At 40.6% G+C, this 16,323-nt stretch overlaps 1 protein-coding gene across 12 annotated transcripts in view; it reads left to right on the forward strand.

Moving 5' to 3' along the window:
• Positions 1–16,323, forward strand: part of LOC307019677 (RNA-binding protein Musashi homolog 2) — a 306,709-nt gene that overhangs the window by 99,910 nt on the left and 190,476 nt on the right. For all 12 annotated transcript variants that reach the window (XM_079650724.1, XM_079650717.1, XM_079650715.1 and 9 more), the window contains exon 6: positions 5,402–5,494. In XM_079650724.1, coding sequence (XP_079506850.1) covers positions 5,402–5,494 — 93 coding nt within the window. The remainder of the gene's footprint in view (positions 1–5,401; positions 5,495–16,323) is intronic.

Consider the following 16,323-nt stretch of genomic DNA (forward strand, 5'->3'; position numbering starts at 1 on the left):
CAGATTCTAATAACAACAGCGCCGGTACCGGTGCGCCCCCTCTCTCTCTCTCCCTCACTCGCTCTCTCGCTCCCGCGCTCGCACTTTGGCTGTGAGCTGCGGGCGCCTGATAAGCCAACGTCCCCCACTTTCATCACTTACAGCGCCCATCGTGTAGGGCAAATGAAAAGTGTAACCAGGGTGAAAAGGGTGTTACATTTACTTAATTATGAATGCTGTTACATCAAGGCAGAGAATTTGGATGAGCGCCAACTGTCAAAACTATTTTTTCCCTCCCAGAGCTACCAGCACAGCGCCCCCCAGATCTGGCGCCCTAGGCGACCGCCTGTGCCTATGCCAAAATTCGGCCCTGCCTAGTACATACAGTGGCAATGTCTCAACATTTAGCAAAAATACACCTTTATTGAACATACAGTAATACAAATACTACAAATCCACATAACAAACAATAAAAAATTAAAAAGGGTCGCCACTTATTATTATTTTAATAAAAAAAAAAAAAGTATATAGTAAATATATATATATATATTTTTTTGGGTACCTGGCTGGCGCCCCCTAGCAGCGGCACGCATATTTAAGCAGCGCCGCCACTATATGTATATAGGGGTGGTGTTGAGAGGTATCCATAGATCTCTTAATTTTGCTCTCAAAGTGCACCAGATTGATGCTTTTAACTTCAACATTTAAAATAAATCTTCCCGGGGGAGCATGCCCCCCCGGAGTCCCGTTAAGGATGTTGGGTCCATCCCATACTTAAATCACGTCCACATGGATAGGAAACTAAATACATTTGTACACATCTTGTGTCCATATCTTTCTGTTTTGGTGGTCATGCCACAACCGTGCACGTGAATGCATACGTGAGTCATGGTAAGATATCTGGATTAAGAGGTGGCTTTTTCTTTGCACAGCATGAAAGAAAGGCCAAATTAATGGGCTGTGATTTTTGTATTTTTAAGCAGAGGTCAATAATTTGTACGGCCCTCTGAGCATGTTGAAAAATTTGAAATGGCCCTTGAGAGGAAAAAGGTTCCCCACCCCTGCATTAAAGCATAAAAAAACATCCCTTTGTAGAAACCATAAATACAATAATGAACCTGTTAATGGGCATCATATGTCTCCTTTAAGTGACGAGCAGCATGGCATCTGTAGCTTTTTTCTTCATAGAAAATATGTTTTTTCCAGGGGATGTATGTTTTGTCGTTCTGTTCGGTCTGTCCTTGTTAGAAACGGCAACAGGTGTCGGTAAGAGTGCAGCAGATGCTTTTTACATTTTCTTCCTGATCCTCTATGTATCTGCTGCACGGCTTCTCCTCGGTAATGCACTAGGGCAGTAATTGTTGCGCACACAGCATCACGTCCTCAAGATATTAGAAACCCATTCATGTGTAAGCACACACACTCTCAATCATGCACAATCATAACTCTTCTTACTGTCTTTTAGGGGTGTGCAAAAATAACTGAATGTTTGAAATTGGGTTAAAGAAAAAACTGGGTTGAAGAGTGGTCCATTTTTTTATCTGTCCGCTTGAATTGAAATCTTGTCAAAAAGGATTTTTAAAGTAATGCCAGAGCCTCAAAAATCAGAGCAAATGTTGGAAGGCAATTGATTAATGCAAATGTTCTATTAGATGTAACTACAAGAAGATGCATTTGTTAAAGTGTAAAATGATCTGTGTCAAATTAGATTCTATTCCAAGGTCATTTCTTCCAACCAACTTGGTTATATAGTTGACCAAATTAAAATAAGAGCAGTCTATTTAAGTAATCAGGGAATAGCTTTCATATTTTGTGTTGGTTAAAATGCATTAAAACTTTATTTTTGTTTGAGGAACACTTTAGTAAGCTTTCGCACCAAATGGTATAATCATAACCATTAAGGCACAATATAAGGCTTTGTGGCTTGTCTGTCACCATGGAGAGAAAAATAGAGAAGGTAATTGTGTTGTACCATGGCTCAAGCAATCCCATCAGCCATTGGGCGGACATGTCAAAGTATAAAGACGGGCTGAAAACTTGACTGGTTGTATGCTGATGGAACAACACCGAAAAATGGCCGAGGACTGGGTGGCCCAGAAGGGAAGCAAGACAAACAGCTGATGTAGAGAGGCAAGCAGAGATGAACATTGACTTTTTTTTTTCTTACCCAGATTGGCAATGATAAAAGTGAGTGATGTTGATAAATAGTCGCACAGCCATTTTATCAGCAGCTGTCTGGCTTGGGGTTGCCGGAGGCGGCATCCAAGGCTGATAACCTCTGTGGCCTGAGGCATGATGTTGGGAAGGGGAGGAGGAAGACGAGGGGCAGTAGATGATGTAGCTTCTGGCTCTTAGCCAGTCTATAACCAGTATCTGTCAAACATTGCAAAGTAGTACAAAAAACAGCATAATCTCCCATAAGCTTCACTGAGAGCCTGTAATGCTCATTACATACTGCATGAAATAGTGTTATATTTATGAAAAATGTTGGCAATTTAGTAACCTATGATGAGTCGGTTTAAAAGAAAAATCATCCTAACTGGAGGTCTCAAAAATTGACCACAAAAAAAAAAAATGCATATCCTCTATAGGTAAATTTGTTGAGCTATATTAATTTTAAGATGGGATATCGGTGCAAAACAGTTGAAACAACACAAGCAAACGTACACACATGCACAGGGCCCGTTGCCGCGGAGCTTGTGTATCCATCTGTGCAGCCCTCAGAACGAATTAAGGAGAAGGCGAGAGTGCGGGCAAATGGGTATTTCAAATGTTTCAACTCAAAATTGAAGCATCCTTGGTCGTCCTTTAAAAGACCACCGATCAAGTTATTTGAAACAAATATCAACTGATAACAGTCCAATCAATCTGAGGACCATCCTGACCAATATGGGGCAATAGAGTTCAGAATAGCTTACAGAAAGAACATATAAAAGGCAACACATAATCAATGACATTTCACCACCTGTAAATAAACTCAGTGCTCTTCAAAATGCGTGGCAAAAGCGAATTGAGTCAATAGAATGTCAGATATAAATGAATTGGGCTTTTGTTTTTGTGTCATTTTGCCTTCATTTCTTAAAAAATGTACAGTTGAATGGGTTTTGATACATCAAGGGCAAACTAAACCAAAACTGACATTTGTAATCGTAACAAAAACTGTTTGTTTTTCTGGACACTTCCCATTTTACGGCATCTCAGACCAAGCCTGACACACTTGTCACAGCTTTCCTCCATCAAAGCCGCTCTCTGTCTAGCTCAAGAGGGCTTTAACAGCTGTGATTTGAGGTGATCATTACCATGGTTACCAATACCATTACCAGTTTGGCTAACAGTTCGCATTTGAAATACTACTTATTAGCGACTCATACAATATTCCCAGTGTGTATTGCTCAGTGTAGTTTCCACCTACAGTTGATTGGTTGTCAGAATGCCATTGCTAATTACCTTAAACACTGTATTTGCGTATTTCAACTTTGGCCCATTTCACATTTTCAGTGAAAGATCCATGCTTATATTTTTACGGATTTCTAGAATAAACTCTTGCTGTTTCCTTTTGCGATTTAGTGTTCGTATTGCACTTACACATATTTCCAGCAATTTAGCCCTGAACTAAATGCTGAGCTCCTCTCTGTTATTCATGTTTAAATTGCAGAGATACATTTAAACTACTGAATACATGTAGACCACTAAAATGTGTTAGTATATTTCTTTGTCGTCTTAATTACATTTTCTGGTTAAACAATATAATATAATAAGAAAAACATAGAAGATCACAGAAGCAAGAATCCGGCCCATGAGTGGGAGGCAGTGTGCATATGTGCAGGCGATGTGCCTGTGAGCCTGTGTGCACCTGGAGAGCACTTGACAGATGCTTACTTCAGCTCCAGCTGAATGTAGCTTCTTTTTTCCCAGCGTTAAGCCTCTTTCATAGATTGAAAGTGTTTCGGTCAGCATTTTGATCAAGGTAGACTCTTTCAACCTTCTTTTATAGTTTGCTGTGCATCTCTGGAGTATGTTTATCCTGCCCCGGCCATTTCTTTTTCTTTGATTCTGATTCTTGCCAGCCGAGTGAGATCAGAGCTGTGACTCTCTCTGCTGCATTTTTATGATCCTTTTTGTTTGTCACTAAGATTACAGAGCAGTGCGCCAGAAATCATTATATTCCATGTTATGTCAGTAAATACTGTAGCATAGATTGAAATGGAGACAGTAAGGATGGCCTATTGTAAACGGTGCTTCTGGCTCTTGTCCATCAAACCTCTCCCGTGGTAAAGTTGCCCATATGGAATGTGTAAATTAGCCTGGAATTGCACAAACAATCATTGCATTCCTGTCCTTATTATTTATTTACTGATATCCCAGTGTTCATGACAATACTGATTGTTGTGACCATTTGGGCAAGTTGTGAGGTAATCTAATCGGCCTGATTGCTGTAAACATATACATACTGAGCTCAACATTATGCGTAATGCAGAATGCACCATCAATGCTAGGGCTACATGAATGGGTGGACAATTCCAAGTTGATTTGGGATTTATAAATAAAACTGCACACTGGCAGGTGTACACACATCTTTTTCAATTCAGAATATTTTTTGGCATACATTTATTTCCTCATTTGTATGTGTGCAAACATTTAGTGTTGATTATGAGACCCCAGAACATCAGTTAAGACTATTACTGTACCATTTAGAGCCATAACCTCTCCCTGTGAAAATCCTGTTTCAGAGGTCTGACTTTAGGAAAAGATTGTTGCTACCATTTCATTAGTTCAGCTTCTTTTTTAATCGTGTGCAAAAAAAGAAATAGTGCCTCGCAGATTTTACACTGACAGCAGTGTTGAAGTGTTACTGTATTTCCCTGAGAAATTGTCCTACTAAATTTAGCATGTGCTCTCAGCAGCAGATGTTCGTGCCCTTTTTGATGCCGTGGGTAATAATCCTTAATATTCTTGCTGTTTGAAAATAAATGAGGCTTTAATGCACTCTGATTCCATCTTCCAGCACTCATTAATTGTTTTGCTTTTTCGGAAGTCCATCAATTATTTCTTTTTTTTAAGTGTTGCTAAAATGAAAAAAAACTTTTGGGATGATATGCATGTTTTCCATTCTGTGACGGTCTGTTTTGCTTAAAGCTTCCATCGGAAATGTCCCAGTGATGGGAAATTCACAGAACTGCTATGTGTAGCCAAGAGTAATTTTCCTGCCAATACCTTCAGTATTTGTGACCTTGATATAATACGAGTGTTTTTGAAAATGTTTTGTGTGAATCGGTTTATTCCTGTTCAGCAAGAATGTGTCCTCACTCCCTCATATCACAGGTGCTGCTCACTCAGTGCGTTTGAAGCCTCATTAAAGGTGTTGTGCAATGCATTTGAAGCCTCATTGCTAATCCTCTCCTCTCGCCCTTTTTTGTTCCAGATGGTCACAAGAACAAAGAAAATATTTGTGGGTGGCTTGTCAGCCAATACAGTAGTGGAAGATGTGAAGCAGTATTTTGAACAGTTCGGGAAGGTAAGACAGTTTTATTATTATTTCTCCTGCAAAGTGTTGTCACACTATCCAACATTTCAGCTCTCTTTGACACAATTGCAATGCACACATTATATCATCATTAAGAGTGACATATGCTAACCTGATAATAACACAGTCTGTGCCCACTGTCACTCTGGTGACATTTTAGAAAACACATGGCCAACACTCAGATCATTACAGCAATCATGAATTTGAGCATTAAAAGGGACATATATAATATTATTTCCAGTGCTAGTGTGTATACATTTGGGTATACCCCCCCTTTATCTTAATTACTTCCAATAAAGGCTTAAGAACTACCATTGCAAAGGTGCAATATACTGTATTTTTCTTGGAAGCCAATCACATCAAACTGGGCTTTTTCCTGAGGAGTTCTTAAATGGGCCCTATTATGCTAATTGTAGGTTAATATTTGTATTATCTGCCTCTACTGTGACATTATTTAATGTTCAAAAAGCTCTTTATTTTTCTCACACTGCCTGTACTGCAGCACCTTTCTTCACCCTCTGTCTGAAACCAGAGCCCAGTCTGCTCTGATTGGTTAGCTGGCCGGCTCTGTTGTGATTGGTCAACCGCTTGGAGACGTCCAGCCACTTAGCCTATCACGTACAATGTGTTGGAGCGCTAGCCAATAGAACCACATTCTCACATAGTGATGTCACTGTGTTCCTGAATTAAACAAAGTGGTGAGTCCAATGGATGCATTTCCAGTAGGGGGGGTCTCCCTTAACGGAGACCCTTTAACCCTTTAAAACCTTTTTTTTCACGAAACTGTGTCTCAGGGCTCTTTAACAACCTATTAATGTGTCATACCCACTTAACGGGAAGAAACTCAGCTAACTGACAATATTAACAATTTTTAAGGGTAAAAGCAAGCCTCTGAATTAGCACTGAGCGAAAAAATGCTAACGCACTTAGCACAGAACTCACGGTATAAATATTGTATTACTTATCGGATCTGCACAAACAAGATATCAGATTAAAGCTGAAATTCCACAGATTCTAGAGGTATACGTATCATCACTGTGCGACAAACTCGGGGCAGCAAAGGCAAACCCAGACAACACACAACGTAGCTATACCGAGCCAAAATGGCAAATATGTCTTACCTTTGCTGTTTTCTGATCAAAAGTCGTGTTCAATGGCATTAAAACGATAAAAACGCTGCTGAAGGTCAATCCATAGGTTAATCTAATGTGTATGTGCCACTTTTAAATGATTACCGATAATCCATCCTTCCATTTTGGTCAAAAATGAGATTTCATATAGCTGCTATTAGAGCTACAATCCAGCTTCCGGTTTTGGGCAAAGTGCGTGCGCATCACTCTCACTCCTCAATGGTAATGTTTAGATGGATTTTTAGGAACTTCCCCTCGATTATATTGGCTCCAACGGTTCAAAAGAGGTCTCAATCATCAAAATCGACCGAGGGGGGCCAAATCCATCCAAATGACCCCAGAAGTGTTTTTATTTGGCTAAACCTCTCTAAAAAGGTCAAATGTCACTTGTTTTGCATCAATCTTGATACAGGGTAATTATTCAATGTTATAGTTTGGATTCCTAAAGCTTTTAGTCTACTATCCCATCATTCAAGGGTGGTTTTCACTAATGTTCTTCTTTGGGACAGACACTATAACTTGTTCAATCTGAATTGACTTTAAAATAAAAACATTCTATATTGATTCTGACTTTTCTACATCCAACTCACAGGTGTATCATTGCTTTGATAAAAAGGATTATTAATTTACCCTTTTTAGAAGTGAAGATATGGTCATTTGTTCTGAGACCTGAAAAACAGGCTTGGGGCTTAACAGGTTAAAGGGACAGGAGCTAAAACAGAGCATTCAGACAGTAGGTCAGTGATTCTCAAACCTTTTCTGTCAGGCCCCACCTTCCGAGAAAAAAAAAAGTCGGGCCCCCCCAACACAAATAGTCAGGCTCAGTGGCAGCGCCAGAGATTTCTTTTGGGGGTGCTGGGGTAGCTTGACGTTTCATAGAGGGTGCTCAAACATTTTAGGGTTTCCCATTAATGTACCGGGCGCTACATTGGAGTGTTCTATTGCAACACTCCCCAAGCAAATACACAGTGTACCCGCGATTGTTACAATGAAGGCTCGATAATCAGCTCACGGCATATAGGTGTAAGCAGGGGTAAAGTGCTATTTTTATAGGTGGTGTGTGGACCTCACATAGGGGGGTCCGAAGGCAAGCTCCCCCGGGAAGATTTATTTTAAAATATTGAAGTTAAAAGCATCAATCTGGTGCACTTTGAGAGCAAAATGAAGAGATCTATGGATACCTATCTCAACACCCATATGAAACAGAACTGTAAACAGATTTACTTTTTCTTTATGGATATTTTATAAATCACCCTTTTAAACTTTATTCTTTTTTTACTGTCATATAGTATTTCATACCTGTTTTTCATTTATTCTCTTATTTTTTTATAACTACAATGATCATATAAACGTGTGCCTCGGAAATAATTGTCTACATTAATCGTGACCAAAAAGCTTGAGACCCACTGAGATAACTTAGACTAAAGTTAACTATCTAAACACTGAGAGAGTCCTTTAGCTCACTGAGTCTCTCAGTCTGACAGGAGAGGACTCTCCTCCACTTTGTTGTTGAAAAGACTCCTTATATCCGTTAGCGTAGCTCGCTAGCACCAGAAGCTAACAACAACGATCTCCGGTACCGGTACACTCTCTCTCTCTCTCTCTCTCTCTCTCGCTCGCGCACGCACACAAAATGGCTCGTTCCACACACACACACACACACACACAGAGCCAAGCTTCAATGAAACACAGAGACCCAGACGTAATAGTACTGTGCTGTATGATATTATTTTCGAATCAATCATTTTTAAAATTATGATTTTTTAAAATGTATTAATTTTTTATATCTTTTTTTTTTTTTTAAATAACCCCCACTTTGAGAACCACTGCAGTAGGTGAATACAGTTATTGTAAGTTGGATAAAAGCGTCAGCTAAATGAAATGTAATGTACTTGGTTATACTTTTTTTTTTTACATTAAAGTATGTAAATATGTTTAACTAGGACCCCAAAATACGAGTATGAACCAGAAAAGGAGCATTATATGTCTCCTTTATAAGAAGCCAGCAGCAGCACTTTGGCTCCTTTCCTGACAATGAGACAAATAAATCTCTATATTGTGACAAGCAAACAACAGAATATATGGCAATAGCTTCACACTGCCCACCATGCCTGGTCAACAACATGCATTTGGCTCACAGAGCAAACAAGCAATGACAAGCAAATGCCATAAGCAAACCGTCCTCTGCTAAAAAACACACAAATTGCATTCTTTTTCTCATCTATGGTAGTATGGCATAGAAATGAAATATAAAACCAGGGATTCAAAGTTTTGATATTGTGGCAACATTATCCCGGTGTGGTCTGAATGAAACATAGACGGTTAATTCAGCAGAGACTCATATTCAGCTGTTTGTTCCTGTCTGCTGCAGCAGTTTCTACACGCTGTTCTCATGAACACCACCCCCAGCAGAGCGGAGGGAAGCACACATGCACACATGCACACACACACACACACACACACACACTCTTGAGTTCATGCGCACGCACCCTCTTGAGCTCATGCGCACACACACACACACACACACACACACACACACACACACACACACACACACACACACACACACACACACACACACACACACACACACACACACACACACACACACACACACACACACACACACACACACACACACACACTCACTCTTGAGCACACACACACACACACTCTTGAGCACACACACACAAACATGGTTTGATACAGTGGTAGCATTTCACAGATAATGTCCCCACACTGAGCCGAGATCCATTTCCCTCATGTCATATTCCACATCAGTCAAGGTCACCTTCAGCTCATACAGTCCCTGTAACATCAGCACTTGACCTTGAGTTTAAACAATTTCAGTGAGGATGGATTTTTTCACAGGCACATAATGTACCATGTCCTGAAGGAGGCAAACGAGCTGTTGTAGATTAATATAAACTATATATATATATATATATATATATATATATATATATATATATATATATATATATATTTAGATCAGAGAGAGTATGTTACCAGCTCTACCCTTTTTAAGCCCTGCGTTATTTTCTCGACTTAAAGTGAGCAAGTTGAAGGACTTTGTTTTGCTCTTTATCTGCAGAAGTGGCTTTAAAGACCGCGCCATGGCCTGGTCTGCCGTTCCAAATAAAGATGGCTTATTTGCACAATAGAACGCGGCAAGCAGATATCCAGCGCAACTTTGCAATCAATGGATCTGAGAAAGGGCTCGAAATGATTTTCGACTTGATTGAATGACATAATTGACTTGATTATACAAAGTTTTTTCCTCCTCGAGGAATCCTCAAATGCTTAGGAGGAAACAAACAAATCAGACTGATTGAGCGAGATCTTGTGCATGTTTCTGTGTGTGCTTTTATAGCCTACTTGTGCATGCTCGGATGTCTCCGCAGTACTGCTCTCGCCATGCGTGAGTGTGTCAACGATTAAGTGTATTTATGTGGGTGCATGATTAGGGGTGCGCGTGTGTGTGAGCAGGTTTGAGTGTCTCCTGCAAAAAGGAAATCAGAGGAGATATTGGGAGCTGTGTGGCAGACACGACACAGAGCGAAACGAAGAATCAGTCTCTGTGTTCAGTGTGTGTCCTTCCTTTCTGCCTAACACATCCCAGGATTTATTAAATAACCTGCCTGTCACTGCAACCTAGCATTATCGCCACACACACACACACACACACACACACACACACACACACACACACACACACACACACACACACACACACACACACACACACACACACACACACACACACACACACACACACACACACACACACACACACACACACACACACACACACACACACACACTGAGGACTTATCCGCAGAAGGAAAACCAATTAATTCAGTTTCCCCTCCATAGAATCTTGGTTGCAGTGTGTCTGTCTATATGTGCATGTCAAGGGGGACATTAGCCGCCATGGTTGCAGGGCAGCTAGTCATCTTATATTTCTGTTTCGCAGCACTTATCAATCATCACGCAAGTGCGGCTTAAGGCAACGGCAAATGTTCATCCTCTTCGGGAACAAGCCCTGATATTATTTTGCTGTGTATCTATGTGTGTGTGCTTCGGCATAGGCCAATTAGCAGGATGTGGTCCACAGAGATGTCGGTGGTTGGGAGGCAGTGGAGGGGAAACAGCTGGTGTGGCCACAATTGGGTCACAGGTTCTGTCTGTAACCTCCACACCTCCCTCCCCACTCCAGTCCCTCCCTTCTGTCTCCATTCTGTCAGGGGGAGAGGTGGCGTTTGTTATGGGGAGAGGCTGACAGCTCTCCGGCACATCAGTCTCGGCGCCACTCTCAAAGCCGTCACCATTAGAAAAGAGCACATGCCCGAGACCCGGCACAACTTCCTCCAACAGCCATTTTCTCTCCTTTTCACTCGCCTACAGTACATGCCTAAGGTGTGCATTTGAAGTGATTGTGACAGTCGTTTGAACGGAACTGAAGTGTGGTTCTGTTTGACTGATTCTAATGCATCTCAGATGGATCCCATTACCTGCCTAATAGTAGCCACATCCTGCCTTATTTTTTTCTCAGGCAGCACAGTGCCTTAGCCCTGCGAGCCAAATAAGACAATCTTATCAGCACTGCCTGGCCTCCCTTTATATTCAAGGACTCTTAACTGGAGGCTGCTGCTATTTCTGTCTTCCAATAACGTGAAATGAATCAGGGTGCTGTTTGTGCATTATATACATTGTAAGGAAAGACAATGTTAGCCGTTGGAGATTCCAATTTGAGATTTTTTGCAATTTTGTCGCCATTTTTATATGGTAACTCAGTTTTGGATGTTTGCATTATTATTTGTAAGTCTTTTTTTTATACAGTTACCTTTCTGTCATGGCTCATTTGTATGTGGTTTGCAAACCAAGTAGAAACCCCCAGCAAACATCTTATTACGGAAATGACAGCCCAAAATAGTTGAACATCATTAGCATGCGTTAGCCGTTATACTTTGACTTAAAAGACTTTCACATCAGGAATTAATGACCATGAATGGTAACGTAGGGAGGCAGGTAGTCTCGACATTTTCTCTAAATCCTAAACAAAATTAGACAAAATGTGATATCCAACTCCAAAGTAGGGGCTTTGGATCTTGTGATTGGATCTTTTTTTTTTTAGACAAATGTCTCTTTTAATAGATGATGACGGACATGTACTTAGTACTAAAGGAATTACATTACCAATGTGAAATCTGAGGGGGCGACGAGTTCAAAATTGGATCAATCGCACCTATCATGAAACCGTCCTATGAGACTTCTATCTCTGATGTCAAAGGTCAGGATCAGCCTGAATGGCAAATGTGAACAGTGTTATGCAAAATACTTTTACTGGCCTAAGGATGGAGAAACTATAATCGACCAGTCTGACAGCCGCTTGACCAAAAAGAAAACAATTCTGTATGTTGCACAAGGTTTGGCTTAGTTGAAGCCAATGGAGGAGCACTTATAATTGTTTGGCTTATCGAAAGCTAATGTACTTGCAGGAGTCTGTATCTTCATGGTTGAATGCACTTAATTGAAGTCCCTTTTCATACATGATGATGGCTTAATCAGGTAAAACTACTTGTATTCAAAAGTCAGCACCAGTGCTTTATGAACGTTTTCAAAATGTTGCATGTAAATCTCTTAGGTATTTAATGTCTTCCTTTTTTGTGATGATAATTGCCCTCTTATTTTCCAATAAATCATACACCTGTTAACAAAACAACTACCATTCTAAAATGTGTCCCTGAGGCCAGTGCTTCATTAAAGATGGGACTTAGTGTGATGACACCTTTTATACATTTGGATCTGACGTACCAGCAGAGCCCTGCCCAGGCATGAAAAGGCAGTTGAAGGCATAATTAGCTGCGGTGGCTAATGCTTCCTCATTGGTTTATTATCAGCTTTTGACTGCATCTCATAGTGCCCTTGTTGGGCTAAGCTGAAACAACTCCAGCTCACTGACTCCGTCCCCGCACTACTGTCCATCGGCTGCAGTGTGCAAGCCCGAAGCTGACTTAGTTTAATCAGAGATACTTGCTTCCATGTCACTGGGCTGCCACAATGGTCCCTTTATGTCCAGGCTGTCCTGGTGCTCATGCTCCACTGGTCCAGAGCCAGATCCTGGAGGTGGAGCTGAATGGGAGGAGGATGAGGAGGAGCTTAACCAGTTCACTGCCACTGGGCTCAGGAGGGATGCAAGGTAGACACAAAAGGTCACCGCTTCGACAGGCAAAGCAGAGTCCTAAGATGAGACAATGGCCTCAATGTTGGAAAGCAAAGAGCGATGACACCTGTTGGAGGACGTCGGACAGATATCGATAGTAGCTGTTGGACACTGATCATTGTCAGAGAAGAGATGGGCGTCTGCACACTTTCTCTCATACTTTCACTGAGAGTAACAGATGAGAGGAAATAACAAAAGCAATAGAAAAAAAGCTCCTTGGTTAGTGCCTTGAATTTGTTCTGGGCCTTTGGTTATCTAATACCACGGCTGACATTTCGCGTGCCCTTAGATTTTCTAAATGGCAGAGAAATGGCCCTGTGACCATGACCAAGACTGTATTAATTCATTTTGCATACCTTTCCAAGTGCTTAGGCCTTAACACATTTTAGGAAAATAAAACTGTCTCAATGGCAAATGACACCTGTGGTGATTATTACTGTAAAATATGTTCTGTGGATACTGATCTTAAAAGGACAAGATATCCAAGTACACTTTAGAAAAGGACATCAGTGAAATTAGTGTCATCATTTGTGTTTTGCATTTAAATAAGTAGTTTTGCCTTATTCGAGAATGTGGATTTAACCTACTTTTAATATCATACTTTACAAGGTGCTACTAAATCAATGATGGTGTTATCAGTTTGATTCCAGAATTACATGTTATACCTTCAATGACAATGCAATAAGGCACTTATAGGGACTGTTAAACTAGATACTATGAATGTATATTGCCAAGAATCTAGCAATATAAAATCAATATCAATTCCGATATGTTTTGTTGATAGATTGAAGGAAACCTGTCATAAAGAACACACCACCATATGCTAACAATTGGAGGAAAACAGCTTATTTTTTATGGGAACAGTGAGGTCTGCATTTGCATTTATCACAGTCTCTTTAACATCCAACATCAAAGCTCTCCGTTGAATAGGCACATACACACACAGGGTGCATATCTTTACATATTGAAATATTGACAGAGTAAATTATTTCATGTTAAAATCAAAACTGCTTTTTTTCCTTGAGAAATTATAGAAAACAAACTATATTTTCTTACACCTCTTCTGGAAACTGTGAAGTGCCCTTTAAATGCACTTCGGACTGAGGAGATGCATTTCTGAGAAAAACCCAAGTACACAATTGCGTCATGTTCATTGTCTATAAATAGCCAACCTGGCTGATTGATACATAAAAAATACACTTTCAAGCGAAAACGCGGAAAGAAGCTAATCAAAAGGCCGCAGTCCTTCATTCCACTTCATATGCTAGTGCAGGTGCACATTTGCATGCCATTTACATGGCAGCTCCCAGTGACCACTACTACTCCAACGTCTCCGTGTCCATCATCTGCTGACATTCTGTGATTGTTTCCTCTCTGCTTCGACTCAGCCAATCAGTGGAGGATATAGTGTGGTCCCAGTGATTATAAGGAGTGATCAGAGCAGCAATGATGGAGCATGTGCCTTGCAGTGGAGATTTAGCCAGAGGCTTCAATCTCATTGCAGTCACTTGTAGTTAGTGACTGAGGATAGCCGTGAGAAGGGCAGAGCAATATAAATGAATTGGCTATGAATGTGGATACGGCCTCAGTGCTGCAGGGACACACAGAGAGAAAGGGCCAGTTAGACAAACTATTTCATATCCCCCTTGACCTTTATTTGCCCAGTGGCCCAGCAACATTTCCAATAGAGTAGCTTTTAAATGGCCACTGAAGAATTGAGCTGTACTATTCACATCATTTTTTTTGTCTGTGCGTCTCTGTCTTTAAAATAAGAGAGGGTTAGTGTTAAAGGAATACTTCAGCCATTAAATAACCATTTATAAATCAATACCTCGCCCTGTGTTACCTATCTGTCAAGAAAACACTCCTTTTCTTGCATTCTTGCACAGTGAACAAATTATAAAAAAACAGAAAAGTCTAGATCAATTAAAGAAAATGGGGCAGAGTTTATCAACATTTACGCTCTTTACTATTTAAAACATAAACAGTCTCAGACTTGAGCAGGCACATTTCCTGGTTTTAATAGTAACGTTTCAGCAAAAATGCATATGTTTGGGATTACGAAGTCACAAAAACAACAATTGTATTCCCATTTTTTGCTACTCAGTTTTACCGTAGTACCGTAGATATTGTCAGTGCTAGAGGCTAAGGATCTGCCGTCATTTCTGGGGCGACAGAACATTTTCTTTGAGACGCATTAAACTCAATATCTACGTGTATAGGGCTGCGCGACATTGTAGATCATTTCACTGATATTGATATTTTAAAGGCAATTATGACATTTTAAACTTCCTAACTAAAGCTATTGCGCAACAGGTAATTAAGGAGTGTATGTGAAAGTATATGGGCTGTTAAAATGTTTTCCCCCTTAGTATCCAATTGGCATTTCAAATCATGGAATTGAACTGGTGTTGGTATTGACTCATACATTCCTGGATAACTAAGACTGCTGGTAAACACTGACCCATTTCCTTTTCTGATTCTTTATCTCTTTTTTTTTTTAAATCTTTCTCCAATTTTTTTATTCTTTATTTTACACGCATGGAGGCATGAGAGAAACACCAAGTTGTTTCTTCAAAGTGTAAGTGGTATACAAGTGGTATTCATTGGTATACAATAGTCATTTAGTGAACAAAGCATGCCTTTTCTATGCCAGTGTCTTTACTGCAGGTTACTGATTTTACTTAAAGGATCAGACCTTTTAGAAAAGATGGATTTTTGCCTATTGCTGATCCTTGGAAATGTCTGTCAGAAGGCCTCCTCCAACACCTAGATGCTGTGCTGTATAGGCGGCTCACAGTGAGCTGTGGATCAGTGGAGATTGACACCTTTCTGTAGGTCTGTATTCTCATCTCCCAGCTGTCCCTCCTGAAATGGCTCCCTCGGGATAAGCCGGGATTGGCTTGATTGTGTTATCGGCGACTGATCGGGTCATTGAATGATGGAATTTTGAGCCCCTGTTCTGCTTAAAGAATGAAATGTTTAAAGAAGATTGACTGTGATTGGATCAGATCCAGCACCTGCTCAAAGGGTCAATCAGGTGAAAGCAGGAGGCAGCAATCTCTGCTGTGCTATTGTCACACGAATAGAGGGGGGGGATTAATGTGTCTGTTGGGGTGTTGGTGGTGGATGGATGGTAGTGGGGTGGGGGTCTGGAGATGCCATTCAACAGGGAAAAGGTTGAAAAATGTCATCAGAGGAAGTGTCATGAGTAATTTGCAGCAGTCTCACCATCAAACCGGTGTGGAGGTGGACGCCTCCACCTTCACGCCTCCACTTCAGCCTTGTAAACTGCAATCTGGTCTTCAGGGAATTCCATGTGGAAGACCACTCTGGTAGGAATCATGATTCAAAGAAGGGTTTATTTCCCAGATGGATAGGAGATATGTATTGGTATAGCTATATGTATGTGCTACGGATTGGCATGGAATAAAGGGTTTAAAGGATAAGAGCGTGGCAAAAAA

Source organism: Notothenia rossii, assembly GCF_949606895.1.
Source record: "Notothenia rossii genome assembly, chromosome: 9".
NCBI lineage: Eukaryota > Metazoa > Chordata > Actinopteri > Perciformes > Nototheniidae > Notothenia > Notothenia rossii.